Source organism: Microchirus variegatus, assembly GCF_963457635.1.
Source record: "Microchirus variegatus genome assembly, chromosome: 22".
Taxonomy (NCBI): domain Eukaryota; kingdom Metazoa; phylum Chordata; class Actinopteri; order Pleuronectiformes; family Soleidae; genus Microchirus; species Microchirus variegatus.
In genome coordinates this window covers 13161153-13179228 of record NC_139823.1, presented here as the reverse complement: position 1 = coordinate 13179228, position 18076 = coordinate 13161153, and the positions used below count along the sequence as shown (strand labels likewise).

The 18076-nt window shown below is 41.7% G+C and overlaps 1 protein-coding gene across 1 annotated transcript in view; it reads left to right on the top strand.

Annotated features, from left to right (window-relative positions):
• Window positions 1–18076, top strand: part of ptpn4a (protein tyrosine phosphatase non-receptor type 4a) — a gene marked incomplete at its 3' end in the record, with an annotated part of 59289 nt that overhangs the window by 6282 nt on the left and 34931 nt on the right. The window contains 1 exon segment of the mRNA XM_083908895.1: window positions 14411–14565. Within this exon segment, the coding sequence (XP_083765021.1) occupies window positions 14428–14565 (138 nt within the window). The 5' untranslated portion in view covers window positions 14411–14427.

The following is an 18076-nucleotide window of genomic DNA, read 5'->3' as shown; positions in this document are numbered from 1 at the left end:
ATGTTTAATTGTAACACATTGGGAGATTAGCCTACTGCTATTGTGAATACCTTCCACAATGTTTTTTACTGTCTCACCTTGTGTCAATTCCTCTAATTCCCTTTCTTTTACTCGACACGTACATTCCCCTCTGTCCGACTTTGTCCTAGGCTTACTCACCTGGACCCCTCGAGGCTGCTGTGCTGTAATCAGAACCTACACACACTGATGAGCTCCCCAGGCGATCTAGTCTGCTATTAGTCACAGATTTAACCATGGGCATGTTTGGTTTGCTCACAGTTTAAGACCTTTCCTCGTCCGTAATCTCCATGGATGAATAAATCAAACTTTTGAGCCTTTTTTGAGTCAGTGTTGGAACATAAAGTAGTGCTACATAGTTATGCAATTCATCTCTAAATGCTTTCTACAAATGCAGTCAGAACATGGCCTCGGTATGTTAAGAGAGGTTTTCCCTGAATGGTAGGAAATAGTGGATCAGTCAGTAACGAGCCTGTCTTTCATATTCAAATTGCCGTCAGACTGAGGCCGGACACACAATGGCATTAAAACGGGGAAGTCGGCCCTTTCACACCACTCCATGTCATCGTATTATTAAACATTTTTCACCTGAAAAAGACTCCTTCCCTCTATAGCCCCACCCCCACCTTTATACTCCACAGGTATGTGAGTACAGCTGGCTCCTGCCTCTTTACTCAAGAGTTATGCCGAGTGCGTGTTTTAGCTTGTCCTTTACGTCACCACCACCCATCCCATTTTCATCGAAAATCACGCATGCACTCCTATGCACATTTAGACGTACACCCTTTCCTAAAGGTGCTATGAGCCCATTTTAAATCTGATGCTTGTGCAACGTGAGCTTCGCGAGCGCACACGCCTGCGTGTGCTTATGTGTGTGTGTGTGTGTCAGCTTCAGATCCACAGGTCTGCCTTTTGAAACAGCTGCTCAAAGAGCCTTGAATACCTCAGAAGGTCAAAGGACACAGTTGTTTAAGAACAGTGGGTCAGAGCCAAAAAAAGGACACTGCTTTATTCTGCTGTGTCTCCATGAGAAAAACCAAAGATCATTGTGTTTTTGCTCATAAAAGCATCTGAAAAGAGGTCATTATGACAGACTAGAATAGAACATAATCTTTATTGTTATTGCACATTTAGACTGTACAATGAAGTTGCAATGCAATACTGCTAGTTCAGAATCTATATAAATGAACACATGCACACACTGCAGGCTGAAAACAAGCACTTAGTGCATTGAAGGATCTCAGATAAAAGCTCTTTTTCAGCAGGTTTACAGCTTCAGGTAATTTACAGTCTTACAAAATGAGCAGAATGAATGACACTAAGATTCAACATTTTGGTTTCATCACTTATTCAGAAAGCCAGAAAAAGAAATGTGTGATTTCTCAAAGTTAAGACATGTACAGTGTTTTGGGTGACATTTGACAGGGTTATTTCAGGAAAATCAACAGTTTGAACGGCTAAAAGACTAGTTTCATCCACTTGTTCTGCATGGAGATTTGTGGAGGAAGTGCAAAGTGATTCTATATCCAGTCGAAAAAGCACACTTGTTTTTATCCCGTACTGCTTTCAGTTCCTGCGCTGTCGTGCTTGTTTTCTGTCCACCCCTCCTTCATTCTCTGCTTTATTTTTGTCCTTACTGTTTTTGAATCCTATATTCCGTCTCCCCATAATTACCTTTAGTCAACAGATGGGTGCTGAAAGTAGAAGTGTGAACATGTCATCACTTTACATGCGAGATGGTGTGGTGAAGCGAGGGAAAGGATCGACAACATATATAGAGATATCGTGTTACAAAGGCCGATGGGCATGTTTTTTAGGCGGGTGTGTCCACGCCCCACGTGAGCTTTGATTTCTCTGAACACCCAAAGCACAAAAGTGCATGCTCTTCTGTTGACCCGTTCCTTTCTTGCACCTTTATGTTGCATGGAATATTTAAAGGAACCTTTTTAAGTACTTGGCTAAAGCCACACAGGCTTAAACAGGCCTTCAATTGGTGGAGACTTAAGAGCAGTGGTAGATATAGATGTTTATATTGACACCTGACATGTCATATACTTATAATGATATAGTAGTTTGTCAACTCCCTATCATGTGAGCTTGTAAAACCAATCTGTTCACCGGTCATTCAGTCTATTGATCTAGTTTCCTGTCTGCTGACAAGGTATGTTCAAAAGTTATAGCTCACTTTGCATTTTAAATCAAATCATGTGACCGCCCTTTGCCTTCAAACCAGCATACATTCTTATAGGTATACTTGCTCAAAGTCAGGGATTTGTGGGGATTATAATCAGGTGTATGATTAACCGGCTATACCAAGCAGATGCTGGTGATTATCATTTTCATATGTAGGTTAAAACACAGTCATTGACTGTAACAGAAACAGCTGTGTGGGAGGCTTAAAACTGGGTGAGAATCTGCTGCCAAGGTGAGCTTGTGGAAGATGGTTTCATGTCACTGGTCATACACCATGGCAAGACTGAGTTATATAGTTATACTACTATCAGCAAGGTCTCTCCCAGGCAAAGATTAAAAAAAAAAAAAAACAGGCTGGGGGTTTCAAGATGAGCTGGTCAAGGTTTCCTGAAGAAGTACAAAGAAACAGGCAATGCTGAGGATTATAGACGCCGTGGTTCGCCAGGGAAACTTAGTGTGAGATGAAAGACATCATGCACACTTTCCCTGTGCCATCTGCTCAGAACTGGCAGAAACCGTTATGTTTGGAACAATCTTCTTGTCGAGTTCCTTCAAAACTTGCGTGCCAGTGAGTGTAGAAGGACTGATGCTGCTTTTAAGGCAAAGGGTGTTCACACCAAATAGGCCCCCTTTACATCAGGCATTAGATGCGTTTTCTGTGATCAGATTGCAATCAGATAGGGCCTTACCACTTGTAAGTACAGGTGAAAATGCACATGAGGTGCAATGATGAGGGGATGGATTGTTGTCCGATCTGTCAAACCACTTCGGGAGACGGCGACAAAACTTTGCACTCTCCTCACTTTCGTATCTTGATGTGGACACTGAAGAGGCTTGTACAGTAAACACCAGGTGTAAATGCATCGAGTGAAGAGCTTTCTGATCGCTGTCACAGATGCAAATGCATTCTAATGCCAGGTGTAAAGAGATTTAGGTTTTCTTTAGTTGGCTAAAGCTGCATTTTGGAACTTGATAAAAATAAACAATTAGAACTCGATATTGCTGCTTGCAGCTTTATTTAGAATTCACACTGTGAAGGCACTCTAACTTCAAATTGTTTTTCAAAACTATTGCACAGTACTGTGTGTATTATACACACAAACACTATAATGTGTAGCAAAAAAAGAGCAAAATGGACAGTGGTATCTGTAGAGAATCTATTTGTGTGTGTCATGATGAGCACAAGATTGTGTGCGTGTATGTTTGTTGTAGAGAACCAGGCAGCTTTGCTGCTATTTTCTGGGGCAGGCTATCAGGCGGTGAGGCAGCAGGGAGGGATAATAACAGAAGCTGTTACATTCTTGTGGTTTCTCTGATTTCAGCATGAGGCAGGGGGTTGGCTCTGGCTGACTCACGGCTGCTCTGCTCTGCTTTGTCTCCTTCAGCCTCTGAGCCAGCATTGACACCGGGGCGAGGAAGAGGACAATACATGACATTTCTTGGACACTTTAATCTAAGACGCATTAATTAGCAGACCGTGAATGTCTGCACATTTCAGCACCTCTTGCTCAAGCGTCAACCTGGCAACTGATTAACACTGGTTAAGCCTCTCACTATGAGCAGGAGCAGTATTTCAACTTTATAGGCCCTGTTCACTCTGTTCAGCAATGTTCCTCAGGCTATTGGACAGTTACAGATGCTACCTTTTGAGACTTTATCTGAATAGCAAATGTCTTGCTGTGTCTGCAAAAAATCAGTTGTAGAGAAGCTAATGCATTGCCATAGATACATCAATGAAAAAATTATTCCATAGAGCTCACGTGGGACAACAGCAGGTGTTCATCTGGGTAAAGTAAAGTATATAAACAGGCCATATTTTCCCAATGACTTGTGCACATCAAGCCCAAAAAGACTCACACCCTTAAAACATCTGCTCTGAACTCTGTATATCCTTAAACTCACAGTATGTAATTTCTGCTGCCAGGGGTTTCTCAGAACAATAACATAAGATTTAGTTTAGGTTGATGTTGGGAAGCAGCATGAGATGAGATCATGGTAATTGTTGTCCTTCCCAACATTGCCGATGAAAATCTGTCAACGCGGCTCGAGGGCGTTTGCTTGCTTTTATAGCAGGGATGGGTAGAGCGAATTATGTCATTAAAAGGTTCATTATGTTGAATAGAAATATGAGATGGGTCTCTATGGGTTAGAGAGTGTTGGAAATGTTTTGGTCAGTAAATAATATAAATCTTTCAATTTTTTGTTAGATTTATCCGATATGTTAGATTTAAACATACCTCAACCAGTGTGCATCAATATTTTGACTCTGCATAATCACAGGACTAGTCTGAAATTATCTTTTGAAATTATCTTTTTAAAATGAGGTTTATGTTGAGCCAAGTCTACCCGTGTTCGTCAAAACTTGGTTTGTGGTTGTTCTACATCAGGCCAGCGCTGCAGAGGAAATGCCATCTGCTGAGTGATGTTACCAGAAATGCATAACCTGCACTGGCCTACATATGTATGCAAGCGTAAAAAAAAAGTTAATTAGAAAGAAAATGCCATTGAACATGCATGTGTAATTAAATACAGTGGTTTGCATTATTGTGTGTGCAAACTCCTCACACAGCCTGATGCTGGTAGATTTTGCACCAGATGTTTGCGTTATAAACATGTACTGTAGGTATGTTGTACTTGCACATTGTGGCCTCTTAAGCATGTTAATCCAATCATAAATGTCTGCCTTCTTGCCCCAGGACATGCAAAAAAAAAGAAAGAAAAAAAACAGGACAAATTGCTGCCTCAGTATTTTGCGCCAGTAGCAAACGTTATTTTCTACATTGCGCAAAAAAGTATGAGGTGACTGTCAGGTGAGCCCACGCTTTCCTGCTTTGGCTTTGTTTACCAACCGCAATGTGTTCCACACACACACACACACACACCTCCATCTCCTCATTCTCATCTCTTCATACCGAGACATCCCCCAAACACCTCTCCCACACGCATGCTTTTTTGTTCGACGAGCGATGTAACGCATTCAAACAAGCAGTTAAATCATCCGCTCTTGTTGAAATGCCTCTGCCTCTTGAATCGCCTGCGTTGCAGCACTGGGTCTTCAGTGGTGTTGTTAAATAGTTTAAATAGTAGTTTCTGAATGTATGCAGTGTATTTGATCGGTCTTCTGATTTGAGCATTCTTCTCTCTTATTCATCACTGTTTCTCACAGCAAAATGCAAAACTTCCCCCTTTACCAGCAGTGAACGATAGCTAAGCTGATGCTACATGGACTTGGTATTTCACTGAGCAAAAATAAGCATTTACTTTATTTAATGATTTATTTTCAGTCAGTTTCACGCTACCTTTGTACCTTGTCATGACATCATTTACATTTCCCCTACACTGCTGTGGTCCTGAAGATTGTTTCACACTAAAATTTTAGTGGGATATTTAAACCTGGGTGAAGCTATTATAAAGGTGATTAATGCCATTACCATCCCCTCCCCCATCATGTGCATCACCAGCGCGTGAAATGTGATGTCAAGGATGTGCTGAAAATGAAACGACAACATCATAGCCCTCAGTAAAACCATTATGGTGGATGCTGTTTTGCATCTTTTTACTTTGCCCTGTCTTTAAATCAATCACTTAGAAGATAGATTTAGAAGATAGATAGACGACTAAATTATATTTAGTGCTGTCCCAAGTCCCAAAGACAGAAGAAATGACTGCATTCACCCAGGTCTTACGCTCGCACTGATCCCGATTCGAGCCAACGTAGTTAAAAACATGCACGTTTTGCAGTCGTTTGACCTGGCTGCAAGTGAATGCTGATTAGACACATTCCCACTAGTAAAAACCCTGTTTAAAACCTGGGATTCATTGGGTTTATTTGATCAGTGGGAATGGGGGTTTTATATGTATAACATTTTTAACGGTGCAATTTAAAGTTTTAGTTATAGCACATGTATTTTTGCACATATAGCCAAAACAAACAAATATCTAAATCCCAATTCCTTCTGAGGAGACCCGGAGAGAACTCTGTTAAATGTGAAACATTAATCAGACATTGCAGACAATCTTTTGTCAGTACCCTGGCACTTAGTGACAGAAACGGAATGATATTAAATAGACATTTTAGGTGCAGCATTTCTAGTAAAATGACTGAGCTTATGATGGAAGTGTTTTCCTACAACACTTAACCTTAACTTACTCATTGCTTCTTGGAAAAAGTTGTGTAAAGGGGAAAAGAATATAAAATACCAAGGTTGGATAAAATGGAGAAGAGATGACTTGTAATTGGTTTAGCCATCTTGCGTGTTATCTGCATCGGTATCAACTGCATTTGCATCTAAGAATAGGACTGCAAGGTCATCCTGCGTGTGCGGGGGGATTAAGTAAATCATGCAGTCATCATGACATTGTCACATGCCATCATGGCTGTGCGTTTTTGAAGAGCATGACCGTTTTTTTTTTTTAATTTCCCCAGTGTCGCAAAAAGCAAGCCTTTATTTGAATGTCTTCATAACAGTGTCAGTGTCTTGATCGGCGTGGTTACCTGTGGCAAAGTGCACAGCGATATAAATTGCATTTTCTGTGGATACTAACATGAATTTAATTTGCATTTTTTGAGCCTGGTACATTGTTATTCTATCAATTTTTATGTGGCTATTAATCTGTTGGGATTGTGGTGATGCCCAGCTCAAAATGTGTGGCGTTGCATATGCACGTTATATACATGTTGTATATATATATATATGTAGTTATATGTATATGTGTATGTATATATGTGTGTATGTATATGCGTGTATATATGTATATGTATACATATATATGTATATGTATATATTTGTATGTATGTGTATGTATATATATATATATATATACATTCACATAGACATGGAATATGTAATCGTTTTACTATGTGCAGGCGATGCCCTTGTTGTTCAGTGTGGTCGACATTATCAAGGGAGCTTTTATGTTCTACTGAAGAGAGGCTGATTAACTCGCTGCTTATTGATCGCACATGCTATTAAACGCACATTCACACTTAGTTGAAGTGGTGGCGGATCGTTTATCAAAAGTGCGGTAGATCTACTTTAAGAGTCTGGAGCACGTCGGCACGTCGGCGTGGTTTTCCACAAACACGGAGGCAGATGATCCACCGAGGCAACCTCTAAAGGCAGAAGAAGCCAAAAGAAGTTCCCACATTCAGCTCCTAGAAAACAACCCTTCCGAATTTCTGAATTAAAAGACACAAAAGCGCTTCATTAGACGTAGTTATATTATTTTTCACATGTTAATGCTTGTGTTGTCTCCATGTAGTTGAGCTGCTATGCCCTATAACCTATCTTCACAGCAGCAGCAGCAGCAGCAGATGGGCTGGTGTGTGCGCTTGGTACTGAACACCTTGCCTCCCTGCTGGTGGGGCAGGAATGTGCAGGACTGAGGTGGATGCGGGAGGAAATGTGCAGTGTTCTCAGAACATGACCCCTGGTAACATTTAAAGGTGCCAGTGTCGGCATAAAAAAGGAAAGGGGGAAAAAAAATCAGGCGAATGTGCTGCTTTAATCAAACCAGCATCTCTGTTTCCCTGTGTTCTCTTTGTTCTGTATGTGTGTGCACTGTGTTGTGTGTTATATGTGTGCACAAAATTGTAAAGTAGAAGGTTTCTTGTTATGTATATATATATTTATATAATGTTCTCCACTCGCTCTCTTTTGCTAAGCTGTGTTTTCATTTGATACCTGTGGTGGTGGTAGATAATGAAGGTATGTTTATGGAAACACTGTCCACTAGGATAAGATCTACTGATCCTTTATTCCAGGGAAGGTTGCCGTTCAGTCAAGGCAAGAACCTCCATTCAACCTCCTATGAGCCCTTTTGTGTAATGTTTGTCAGGGATGTTGGATTGTTGGGATGGATTATTACTAGAGCTTTTGTTACACAGTACCATCCATGAATATTTGCAAGTGGAAAAGTTGGAGTTTAATGTATTCCAGATTACCAGCAAACAGTTACTTGCAATGTTATTGGAAAGCAAGAGAACTCAAACTTCGCTGTTCATTCACCTCTGTGACCTTTGCACTTTATGCAAATTCAAACCAACTCGAGTCAGAAGAAACAAAGCACTTGTGTCAACTGCAGTCGATCATGGTGCTTTCGAAGCGTTCGTAAGCAGGAAACGGCGCTTAGGCGCGTATGAAGGAAGCGGCGCTCGCTGCCCACAGCTCTATCTACAAACGGCAAAGTGCTACGGAAGTGATGCTCATATTATTAGAAGTGAACCAAAGTGTTTTTTTGGGGGTTTGTGGTGAAACTAGTCAAATTAGAATATGCTGGGATGCCACAGTCGACATAATTAACGGGAACGTCTGCTGAAGGATTTACCTGCCGCATTTCTACTTAATTTAACGCGCTTAATGATCTGCAACCTCAAGGTTATTATCCACGTTGAGTTAATTAAACTATAGCTGAACTATTCTGCAGGTGTGATCACTCACACATCACTGGACCACAAACAACCTGTGACACATGCAGATAAATAATAAAGTAGCCCTCATGTGGACCATTATTGGACTAATATTGGCCCTTTAAATTAGCGATGAGCCGATATGATAGTAGGTCAGTTACTGGCCAAAGTCTTTTACAATCGGCTGGTTACAGAAATGAAATGGATGTTATTTTTTCAAGGGTTATGCCGTGTAACTGTACCAGCACTATTTCCAGAAATTGGAAATGCCACGGTGTTTGTTTTCTCCAAAGGCTGCGACGGTGAAAACAGAAACACCCCGCCAATGGTAAATGGTTCTCAGTGATTTCAGAATGTCTCTGTTAGTTGACTGTTGACTTAAATGAAAAGCAATAAATTACAGACCTCCATCATGAGCGACTGTAAAGACCAATGCTGTCTGTGAGAGACGTATGCGTTAGCACTGTTGCCTCACAGTAAGAAGGAAATCCGACTGGCTGGAGGTCTTTCTGTAAGGAATTAGCATATGAATTCTACCCATGTGTCTGTGTGGATTTCTGGGTACTGGCCGTATGTCCTCTCACAGTTGAAACACATGTAACTTAGATTACTTGACTGTAGATAAGTGTGAATGGTTGTTTTTCTGTGTTATAGATACTGAATGCATAGACATCGTAGCACATAAATTCCCTTTCACCTCAAGTGCTAACATAACTGTTTATATCCTCTTCATGCACAGTAGCAAAAACATTAAAACACTCTGAAGTGACTCTATAGAAGTAAAAAATAATGTTACTAAGAGCAAGAGTGGACCATGTGTTTCCCTCTGCAGCTGGAGAAAACACATTATCAAGGTCAAGAGGGAAAGAGAGTGCAAAGAACAAGGGAATACAAGAAGAACAGTGATGAAAGAACACGGAAAACAGTCCAGGTTGTTGTGGACGGTGGGTAAGGTAGTTTTAAAGTGTAGCTGTGGAGGAGAAGATGGATTGATGAACCATGGAGGAGATCAGGGAAAAGGGGGAAGGAAGGAGAGGAGTTTATGGAGTGGATGCTATTATAATGAGGATATTACTATGGTCCGTGAGAGGCAACTGGATTACATGAGTGCAGTGCAAACATTGTCCAGAATGATCCACTTACACAGATGCCTGTTCAGTCTCCATCACAGGCGGCAGAGTCAAAGGAAAGCTGTTTATGTGAAGTCCGTCGTGATGAAAACTCGTCATTTTTATGTCCTGAAAACAAGCTTATGTTCGACAGGAGGTCTCCGTTTATACGGAGGCAGTTGTTGTGTTGTGTTGACTTTTATTTTACAGGCAGATGTATTGCCTTGTCAAACACAGGTGTCACTTAATTAATTGCCGCATTGCTCTGCAGCCCGTTGTTTGGAACGGAGCCAGAGTCAATGTTGTTGGCTTCTCCGATGCTTTCTCCAATCTATGTGGAGAAGAGGATCGTGTAATGATAATTACCAGGATTGGTGAAGAGTTATATGTACCTTTATGTCCACAGACTGTAATATGATAAGATTGGTATACCTAATACTAACTAATGCTAAACCTTCCGCTCACTGATGGACTCATCAAATTTGACCTTTTGACCCACCTTCAACACTTTTCCTCACCCCCGTGTCGGGACAGGACGTGTTCTAGTGATATTTAGCGTCTTTTCAGGCTGGCTTTCGTCACTTTTCATTAACAGTAGTTGGCAACACTGCCAAACAATCTCTAAAGTGCAATGACAACGAGAAGCGCAAGAGACGGGTGTGACTACACTACCGTTCAAAAGTTTGGGGTCACTTAGAAATGTCCTTATTTTTGAAGGAAAAGCAATGAATATAACATTAAATGAATCAGAAACACACTCTATACATTGTTAATGTGGTAAAGGACTATTCTAGCTGCAAACATCTGGTTTTTAATGGAATATGTACATAGGTGTATAGAGGCCCATTTCCCGCAACCATCTCTCCAATGTTCTAATGGTAATTTGCTAATCGCGTTAGAAGGCTATGATGAATAAATGTGTATGGGTGACCCCAAACTTTTGAACGGTAGTGCATATTGTCATCGTTTTCCCAAAGAAGCATATTCGTTATCAACACAAAAATGCAAAGGCAGCATTTTGAGATTTTCTCTCTCTGGAGCCATTGGCTCTTTCTGGGCTAATGGAAAAAAAACATTCATTCATAATAATTTGACGTACATTTTCTAACACTTAACTTGTATTTCCCTGTTTGTAACAGACCTATACGACTTTGTCACTAGCCAGGGACACGTATGGCTACCCCCAATGCATGTCAGAGGTCAGTCACTGCCCACATTCCTAGAGGTACAACTTCCCTGGCACCCCACCTCCCCCCACATAGACACATGTTAAATGCTTTGTTAAAATCCGTCAGTTCAACGCACACACTCTCACTAAACAGCACGATGTCTACTGTTGTTGCCCTACATAAAATAATGAGAGTCATGGGGGTTTAGGGAGGTGGGGAGGGGAGGGTGAGACCTAAATATTGAGAGGGAGGAGTTGGTTGGATCTGGGAGAATAGGAATGGGCGATAACAAAGGCCTACAATAGTTAGAAATAGGATGGGTGCATTTGTTGTGAATGCACAGTTAAAACAAAGACCTTTCTTTGCTTCCAGGCTTCCAGCAGATCTAGGACCTGTTGGCTTAATACCAAGACATAACTCTTTTCTTTATGTACTTAAGATACAGCTCTGGCTAAGGCCATGTTTGAAAGTGTTTCATGCAGACCTCCATTCTGTGAATGGAACTCGGTGTCCTCACTGTAAAAGCTCCAGAAAAATGAATGGCACTATTGCAGGTTTCAAGCCGTAAGTGTTTATTTACTGTGCACTTTAAATCCATGGAGATAGAGCAAAAATATCACTGATCATGACCGACTCAATACATATGATCCCTACAACATGCCAATTGTATAAGTCTATGGATGCAAAGGTTGCACGATGTCAAGCTACCAGAGCTCTGTAACGCACGTTTTCAGTTCAGTTCTTGAACGTCTGCGTTTGCGATAAAGCGGAGCAGCGCATAACCCGATGTTGATGTTGGATAACTTGCGTGCTTCTGTGTGTGTGCACATGTGCATGTTTGTGTGGCATTAGGTGTGTTTATATGGAGGGTGTGCGTATTCCTGTGCGCAGACGGAAGGGCTGCAGGAGCATCTGTGTTTGCAATAAGCCAAGGGAGCCAGAGGAGCCCACCAGTGAGGGAAGCTTAAGGGTCAAGAGTCTGCACACACACACACACGCACGCAAGCACACACACACTCTCCTGCCTGTTTGTAAGCTCTGCTGACTGCAGGAAGCAATAATGGTAGCGTGTTTCCGGAGTTCCGGAGGCTTCTCTCAGGGGAGTGTGACTGTCCTGTCCAGCTCAGCAGAGCACAACTAAAAAGAGCACAGCAGAGCAGGAAGATATGGAGCATTGAGACAACAATACGGCAGATAGAAAATGGTACAGAAGAGCAGTGGTGTGCCGAGGGGATACTTACAATAAGTTAATGGTTAAATATCACTGAAATTAAATTAGTGGTTTGTCAACATTACAGTGTTTTCTGCTGGATTGTGGAAAATGTTAGGACAGGAAGAGAAAGCTGGTGTGGCAATGCAGCCTGTGGAGAGTGTATGTGTGTCATCAGTGTATCCCACAGTCCTTCTTCCAGTGATAGGAGCGCTAAGTCCTCCCCTCCTTCTGCATGACTTCACTTCTTTGCCTTCTTTCTGCTCATCTCGCTAGTCCATCTTGCATCCATTCATGGCTTTGTATCTGTGTGTGTGTGAGGTTTTTCTGTTGACAGAGTGTATTGATCCCATCATCTTATCACAGAACGACCAGCTTCACGCCTGGTTGGTTGGATAGTACCTGCCAAGCATCAAGCAAAGCATCCTACATTTCCTGTAATGCGCCTCAATAGCGTTTGCTTTTAAGATGCCCTCTGTCCAATAAACACCTCCGTTCCAGAGTGTTACACACACACACACACACACACACACACAACATTGTGTGTGGAGGCGGTAAACGGTGACACATTCTGAGCTAAATCGGACAAAATGCATAACATTAAGTCACTGAGCTGCTGTTGGGGAAAGAAAAAAATTGAGCGTTGCATATGTTTTGCTGACAGCATGGCTGTTAGTAGTGGTCTCACATATAGATTTGTGTACATACACACAGTGTGCGTGCCCTCTGTCTGCCCGTGGTTATTGGGTTTGCGCTCATGCACGGTGACACTCCTTAGATACCATCTACACACACACACACACGGGCTCACACTGAGCCATTGGTACACATACAGCAGCTCTTGATGACAGGGCCATAACCCTTGTGGAGTTATTATGTTTCCTGTCATGGTAGATCACCTAAGAATAAAAAGCAGCAGGCGGAAAAGCAGGGGCACATATACCACTGCAGCGGCATGTGTCAGCCGGCAATGTGTAGCGGAAACTGAAAAGACTGTCACTGCTGCACGGAATCGGAGAGAGTACAGGGAAGTCGAGGCCAGAGTTTTGTCTGTTGGCTTCTTTTATGAAGAGTCCACATTTGTGATACAGTTATTTTACATTGAGAATTGAAAAATACTATATATATATATACATTATGTATATATATATATATATATATATATTTTTTTTTTTCTTTTTTTAAATAAGAAATATAAGAAAAACATTACACAGGAATGACACCACTTTTTAGCCTCTATGCAAACTGATATAGGTCGGTGTGTGGTATGCTAAAGCTCAACATAAAGACTGTATGCACTCTTAGAAATAAAAGTAGAACCACATAAGGTTCTTCAGCTTGTCGTCATAGAAGAATCCTTTTTGGCTCCAGGTAGAACCTTTTTATAAACTTATCAAGGTTCTACCAGGAACCCTTTTAAAACCCTTTATTCAAGAAAGGGGTTTTAAAGGGTTCTCTGGATCAAAATGGATTCTTAATGGAACCATTAGTGTCACCAAGAACACCTGTAAAAACCCTTTCTCTGGGAAAAGGTAGAACGTCAGCCCTTGTAGAAGGACCTTTTTGGAACCCTTTTCTAAGAGTGTCCATGGGGGAAATAAAATAAAAAGATGATAATAATGATTGCATTATAATGTTCTTTAAGAGCATTACAGTAAAAGTTATTGTTATGTATTCCCAATAATGAGCCTACATGGTAAATTTAATTTAAAAAGATCAAGGAAATGTGTCCAGAACGGATTGGAATCCTTCTTTGCAGAAAGGATCCTGTATGCTGATCTGAATCTTGTATTGTACGTTGTTTTCACTCGTCTTGTGTACACCATTCCCCACAAGTGAAATCCAAAGTGAATCGAATGATGAAATAATGAAAGATTGATGTCTGACATCCTTGGAAGCTCCTCTTTTCCTCGTGTCTTGCGAGTCTTTTTGTTTTCTAGCTACCGTACAGTTTCCACATCCCCTGGTAGCCGAGCTCGTCTACTCATTGACATTCTTTTCTAATGAAGCACTCACTCTTTGCTGTTCCACTGTGCTTGTACTGACTTGCTCTGTTGTGTGACCGCCTTCACTAAGGCAATTGAGTGAAAAGGAAATCAGCATGTCATACCATACTGTGGCGTATTGTGTTCCATGTAAACAGAAGGGGATTGTGTTACCTGAAGTACGTCCCTGCCATATAATACACATCATAGAATGTTTGCCAGATTTCACGGATGCCCAATTTCTTTTCTTCTCTCTCACTCATAGTCAATACTCAATACTGTGTGTTTGTGTGTGTGTGTGTGTGTGCTTGTTTCAGACCCTGGTAGGAGCGTGATGAGCGCGCGCTTCCGCTTGCCTGCTGGCAGATCCTACAATGTCCGGGCGACGGAGCTGGAGCGAGACAGGCCGCACACACAGGTTGTGTGCAACGTACTGCTGCTGGACAACACCGTCCAGGCGTTCAAAGTCAGCGTGAGTACCACTCCTCGATCGAAGTATCCGTCTGCTGCAAAGCCTGTCGGAAACAGAGTTTATTATGATGTCCAAAAATATACTTTTAGATAACTTTTAGGTAAAACACACCTGGCTGGCTACACACACTAGTTTTGATTCTCTTTCTCACTTAAATAACATTTGTTGTTCGTTAAGCTCTGACTCTCTAACTGCCAATATCAATTGAATCATCCTTTTTGGAAAATAAGGCTAAAGGCCACATTATACTTCTACTGCGTAATGCGTTATCCAACTACGTAACCACGTAACATTGAAACAATGGCTGTTTCTCACCGGAAATAAATATTTTTCTGTCCCGGAACGCAGTTTTAAGATAATTTGAGGGCAAGAAGTTAGCCATTTAGAGTCTAAACATGCGGTGTGTGTATTAAGATATGACGTATTTATAGTTTGGCGGCGACGTTGTCGGCGGCGATCAGCTCCGCCTCAGAGTGGCCGGCACAGAGCAGCGTTGTCTCGGCCTGTCCTGAGGACCAATCGCAGCCCATGCCGCCTCCGTTGTCCCTTAACAGAGTGTCGCACACTTAAAAAATATTTAGTGCAGCCGGAGACGACGGAGAGGCTCTCCGGCGGCGTAGAGGGGTCTCCAACCTACGTAGAGCACTTTACGCAGGAGTATACTGTGGCCTTAAGAGTCCACACCATGACATTTTGCGCTTATATTCCTATAATTGTCATTCAAACTAAGTAAAACCTGTAGAATAAAAACAGGGAAGGATCACCATTGTTGCACCTCTTCTTCTACTTCTTTCCCCCCACTGATTTCCATTATTGTGAATTTCCCCTCAGGTCCACCTCTAATTAAATTTAAACTTGATGTGGACTCAGCCTGAGTATATATTTAAAAGGCAACAACACACACTGTATTTATTTTCTGATGATAGAGAGGGAGGGTTCGCCCCTTGCCCCTTCAGCTCAGCCCTACCCCTGTATTTTGTGCATTCAGGTGCAGGCCTGCACAGTGTGTCCTCATTCTTACTGAGGTAGAGGTGGTGAGGTGAAATGTTAAAGGCTAACTAGCCCTCAAAGCTAACAATCCAGGTGACTGCAGGTCATTCATCCCGTCATATTACTACTACCTCCATTCTAGCCCTCATTCATTGTATATAATATCCATTCCTTCTTTTAATCCCTTGCTTGTTTTGTGTTTTGTTTTGCTGTCTGCACATGTTTGTCTTAAAGGTTTTTGCTGCTGCAATGAGTGAATTTCCCCCCTTTTTGAAAGATATATAAAGTTTATCTTATCTTTTTACGAGATATGTTCCCCTGATTAACTCAATCCAAAGAAACATCTAAGTGCCACATAGCTGATGTTTGTTTAGACGTTGTATTGTGTGGAGTTGGTAAACGGTGACACATTCTGAGCTAAATCGGACAAATATTGATGCATATCATTCAGTCACTTTTTTGAAGAGTCAACTTTGAATGAATATTGCGTGACATGCTATCCCTTTCAGAGAAAGAGTACATTTTATGCCTCACACTGGCTCCAGTATTCGCTCACACAGGTCATTTTACATGCAGTCAGACCTCGAGGGGACCGGAAAGAGTGTGTGTGTGTGTGTGTGTGTGTGCATGTGTCACAAGTTGGATGTCAATTCATGTGATAAGACATTTCCTTTGGTCTCTCCGATTCTCTCTCTCTTTCTCTTTGTGCCTGTCTTCATGTCTCCCCCCTCTGTCTCGGCGTGTTTGATCAGTTATGGCAGTGCAAGAATGGGGAAATTCCCTTTGTGACTCAGAAGAAACAAATCCTCTCCTAACATCCTCTGACAGATCGCATCCTGTTGACACTGAACCGTTTGTTGTGTGTGTTTGTATAGTGAAACATTAAGACGTGAAGTAAAGCTGAAACCACACCAAATAAGCATTTCGGAGGACAATGGATTGAGAGAAATTATTCAAGTGGCGTCGGGGGAAACACATTTTTAAATTACACTGTACCCTTGAGAGGAAAGGGCAAGATGGAGGTAGATGATTCGCTGTGGCGCCCCCTAAAGGGAGAAGCTGGAAGAAGATGATAGGGGTGTGCCGAAATAATAGATTCACATATTTATCATTTACTGCCATTCAGAATCAATATGAAATGTCCCATAATCAATTTTCTTTTTCTTACTTATGCAATGTGTCATATTGCTTTTATGCAACAGTTAAAACTTAATAAATCTGAAAAAGACACTTTAATGTCTCCATTTGTCCATTTGAGTAGAGCATCATTTGCACACCGATAGATTGAAGCAGAAATCATCATGAATCAAAACGATTTGAATCGAAAATCGATATTGAATCGAACCGTAACCCCCAAAATCGGAATCGAATTGCGAGATAGAAAAAGATTCCCACCCCTAGAAGACGATGACCTTCTGTCTTCTTTCATTTTCTCGCACTTTTCTTACCTCCAAAAGTACAGGGTACAATATTTTAAAGTGATAAAATGGCCAGTTCTATTTGCATCGTGCAATACCTACAATATCTCCTGAAAAGTGAACTGCATTTTCTTTTTGTTGGTTCTACTTTTTCTGAGCACAGGCACAAAACAATTAGTTTGAAAATGTATCTTTACATACACATCACAGTCTTTTCTATAGTCTCTCCTTTGCATTTCCCTTCTTTACTTTACATTCCTCCCTGTGGATTTCCCCCCCTCACCGTCTCTGCTTCCTGCCTCTCACTACTGTGTGGTGGTGGTGGGTGAGGTGGTGGGAGTGTAGTGAGGGGCCACTCTCCTTTTGCTGAATGAATGACTTGGTCTCTGTCAGTCTCTGTGACAGTGTCATTGATCAGACCGCTGCAGCAGCACTAACTTCCCGGAAAGACAACCCGTGCTAAGAGCAACAATACTTCTATTGATCCTCTGCCTGGCTTAAACGGCCTTGGTTTTGGCGGAGAGGGAAAAAATCTAGATATCCCCAGTGGGGACCTGGAGCACGCTCGTGGTGTGTCCGGGCCACACAAGGGCTTTGCCTTGCACTGGATGATCATATTGTAGATGGTCTTTGACAATTAAAAATGATACCAGCGTAAAGTGGAAAGCTGGTAGATTGATGACAAATAATTAGACCAACCCACTCCTGACCCACCTCTCCCACCGCTACAAAAGCAGGGGTCAGATGCAGCAGGTAACCATAGCAACCGCTGCAGACCACATAAACATTCAGCTGTAAGCATGAGCTTTTTTCTAATCAAGTAGCTCATGTGCAAGTTAAGAGCAGTGAAGGATAAACAGGTTTTAGTTCACTGTTGAATGAGATATGCAAGGATATACACATTGAAGTTGCATAGAAGAAATTATATATATAAAAAAAAGCATTTTTTCCTGCTGTTCTCTTTACATATGGAAATGTTGTCATTTGCTGTATCATTCTGACATTTCGTTCCCACTCTACCGCGGCTAAAAAAGGTTCTGAGGATGCGAGTGGTTGCCGCGGACAAAACACTTTGTGTGAGACTTTGTGGGTTTGGAGAACTT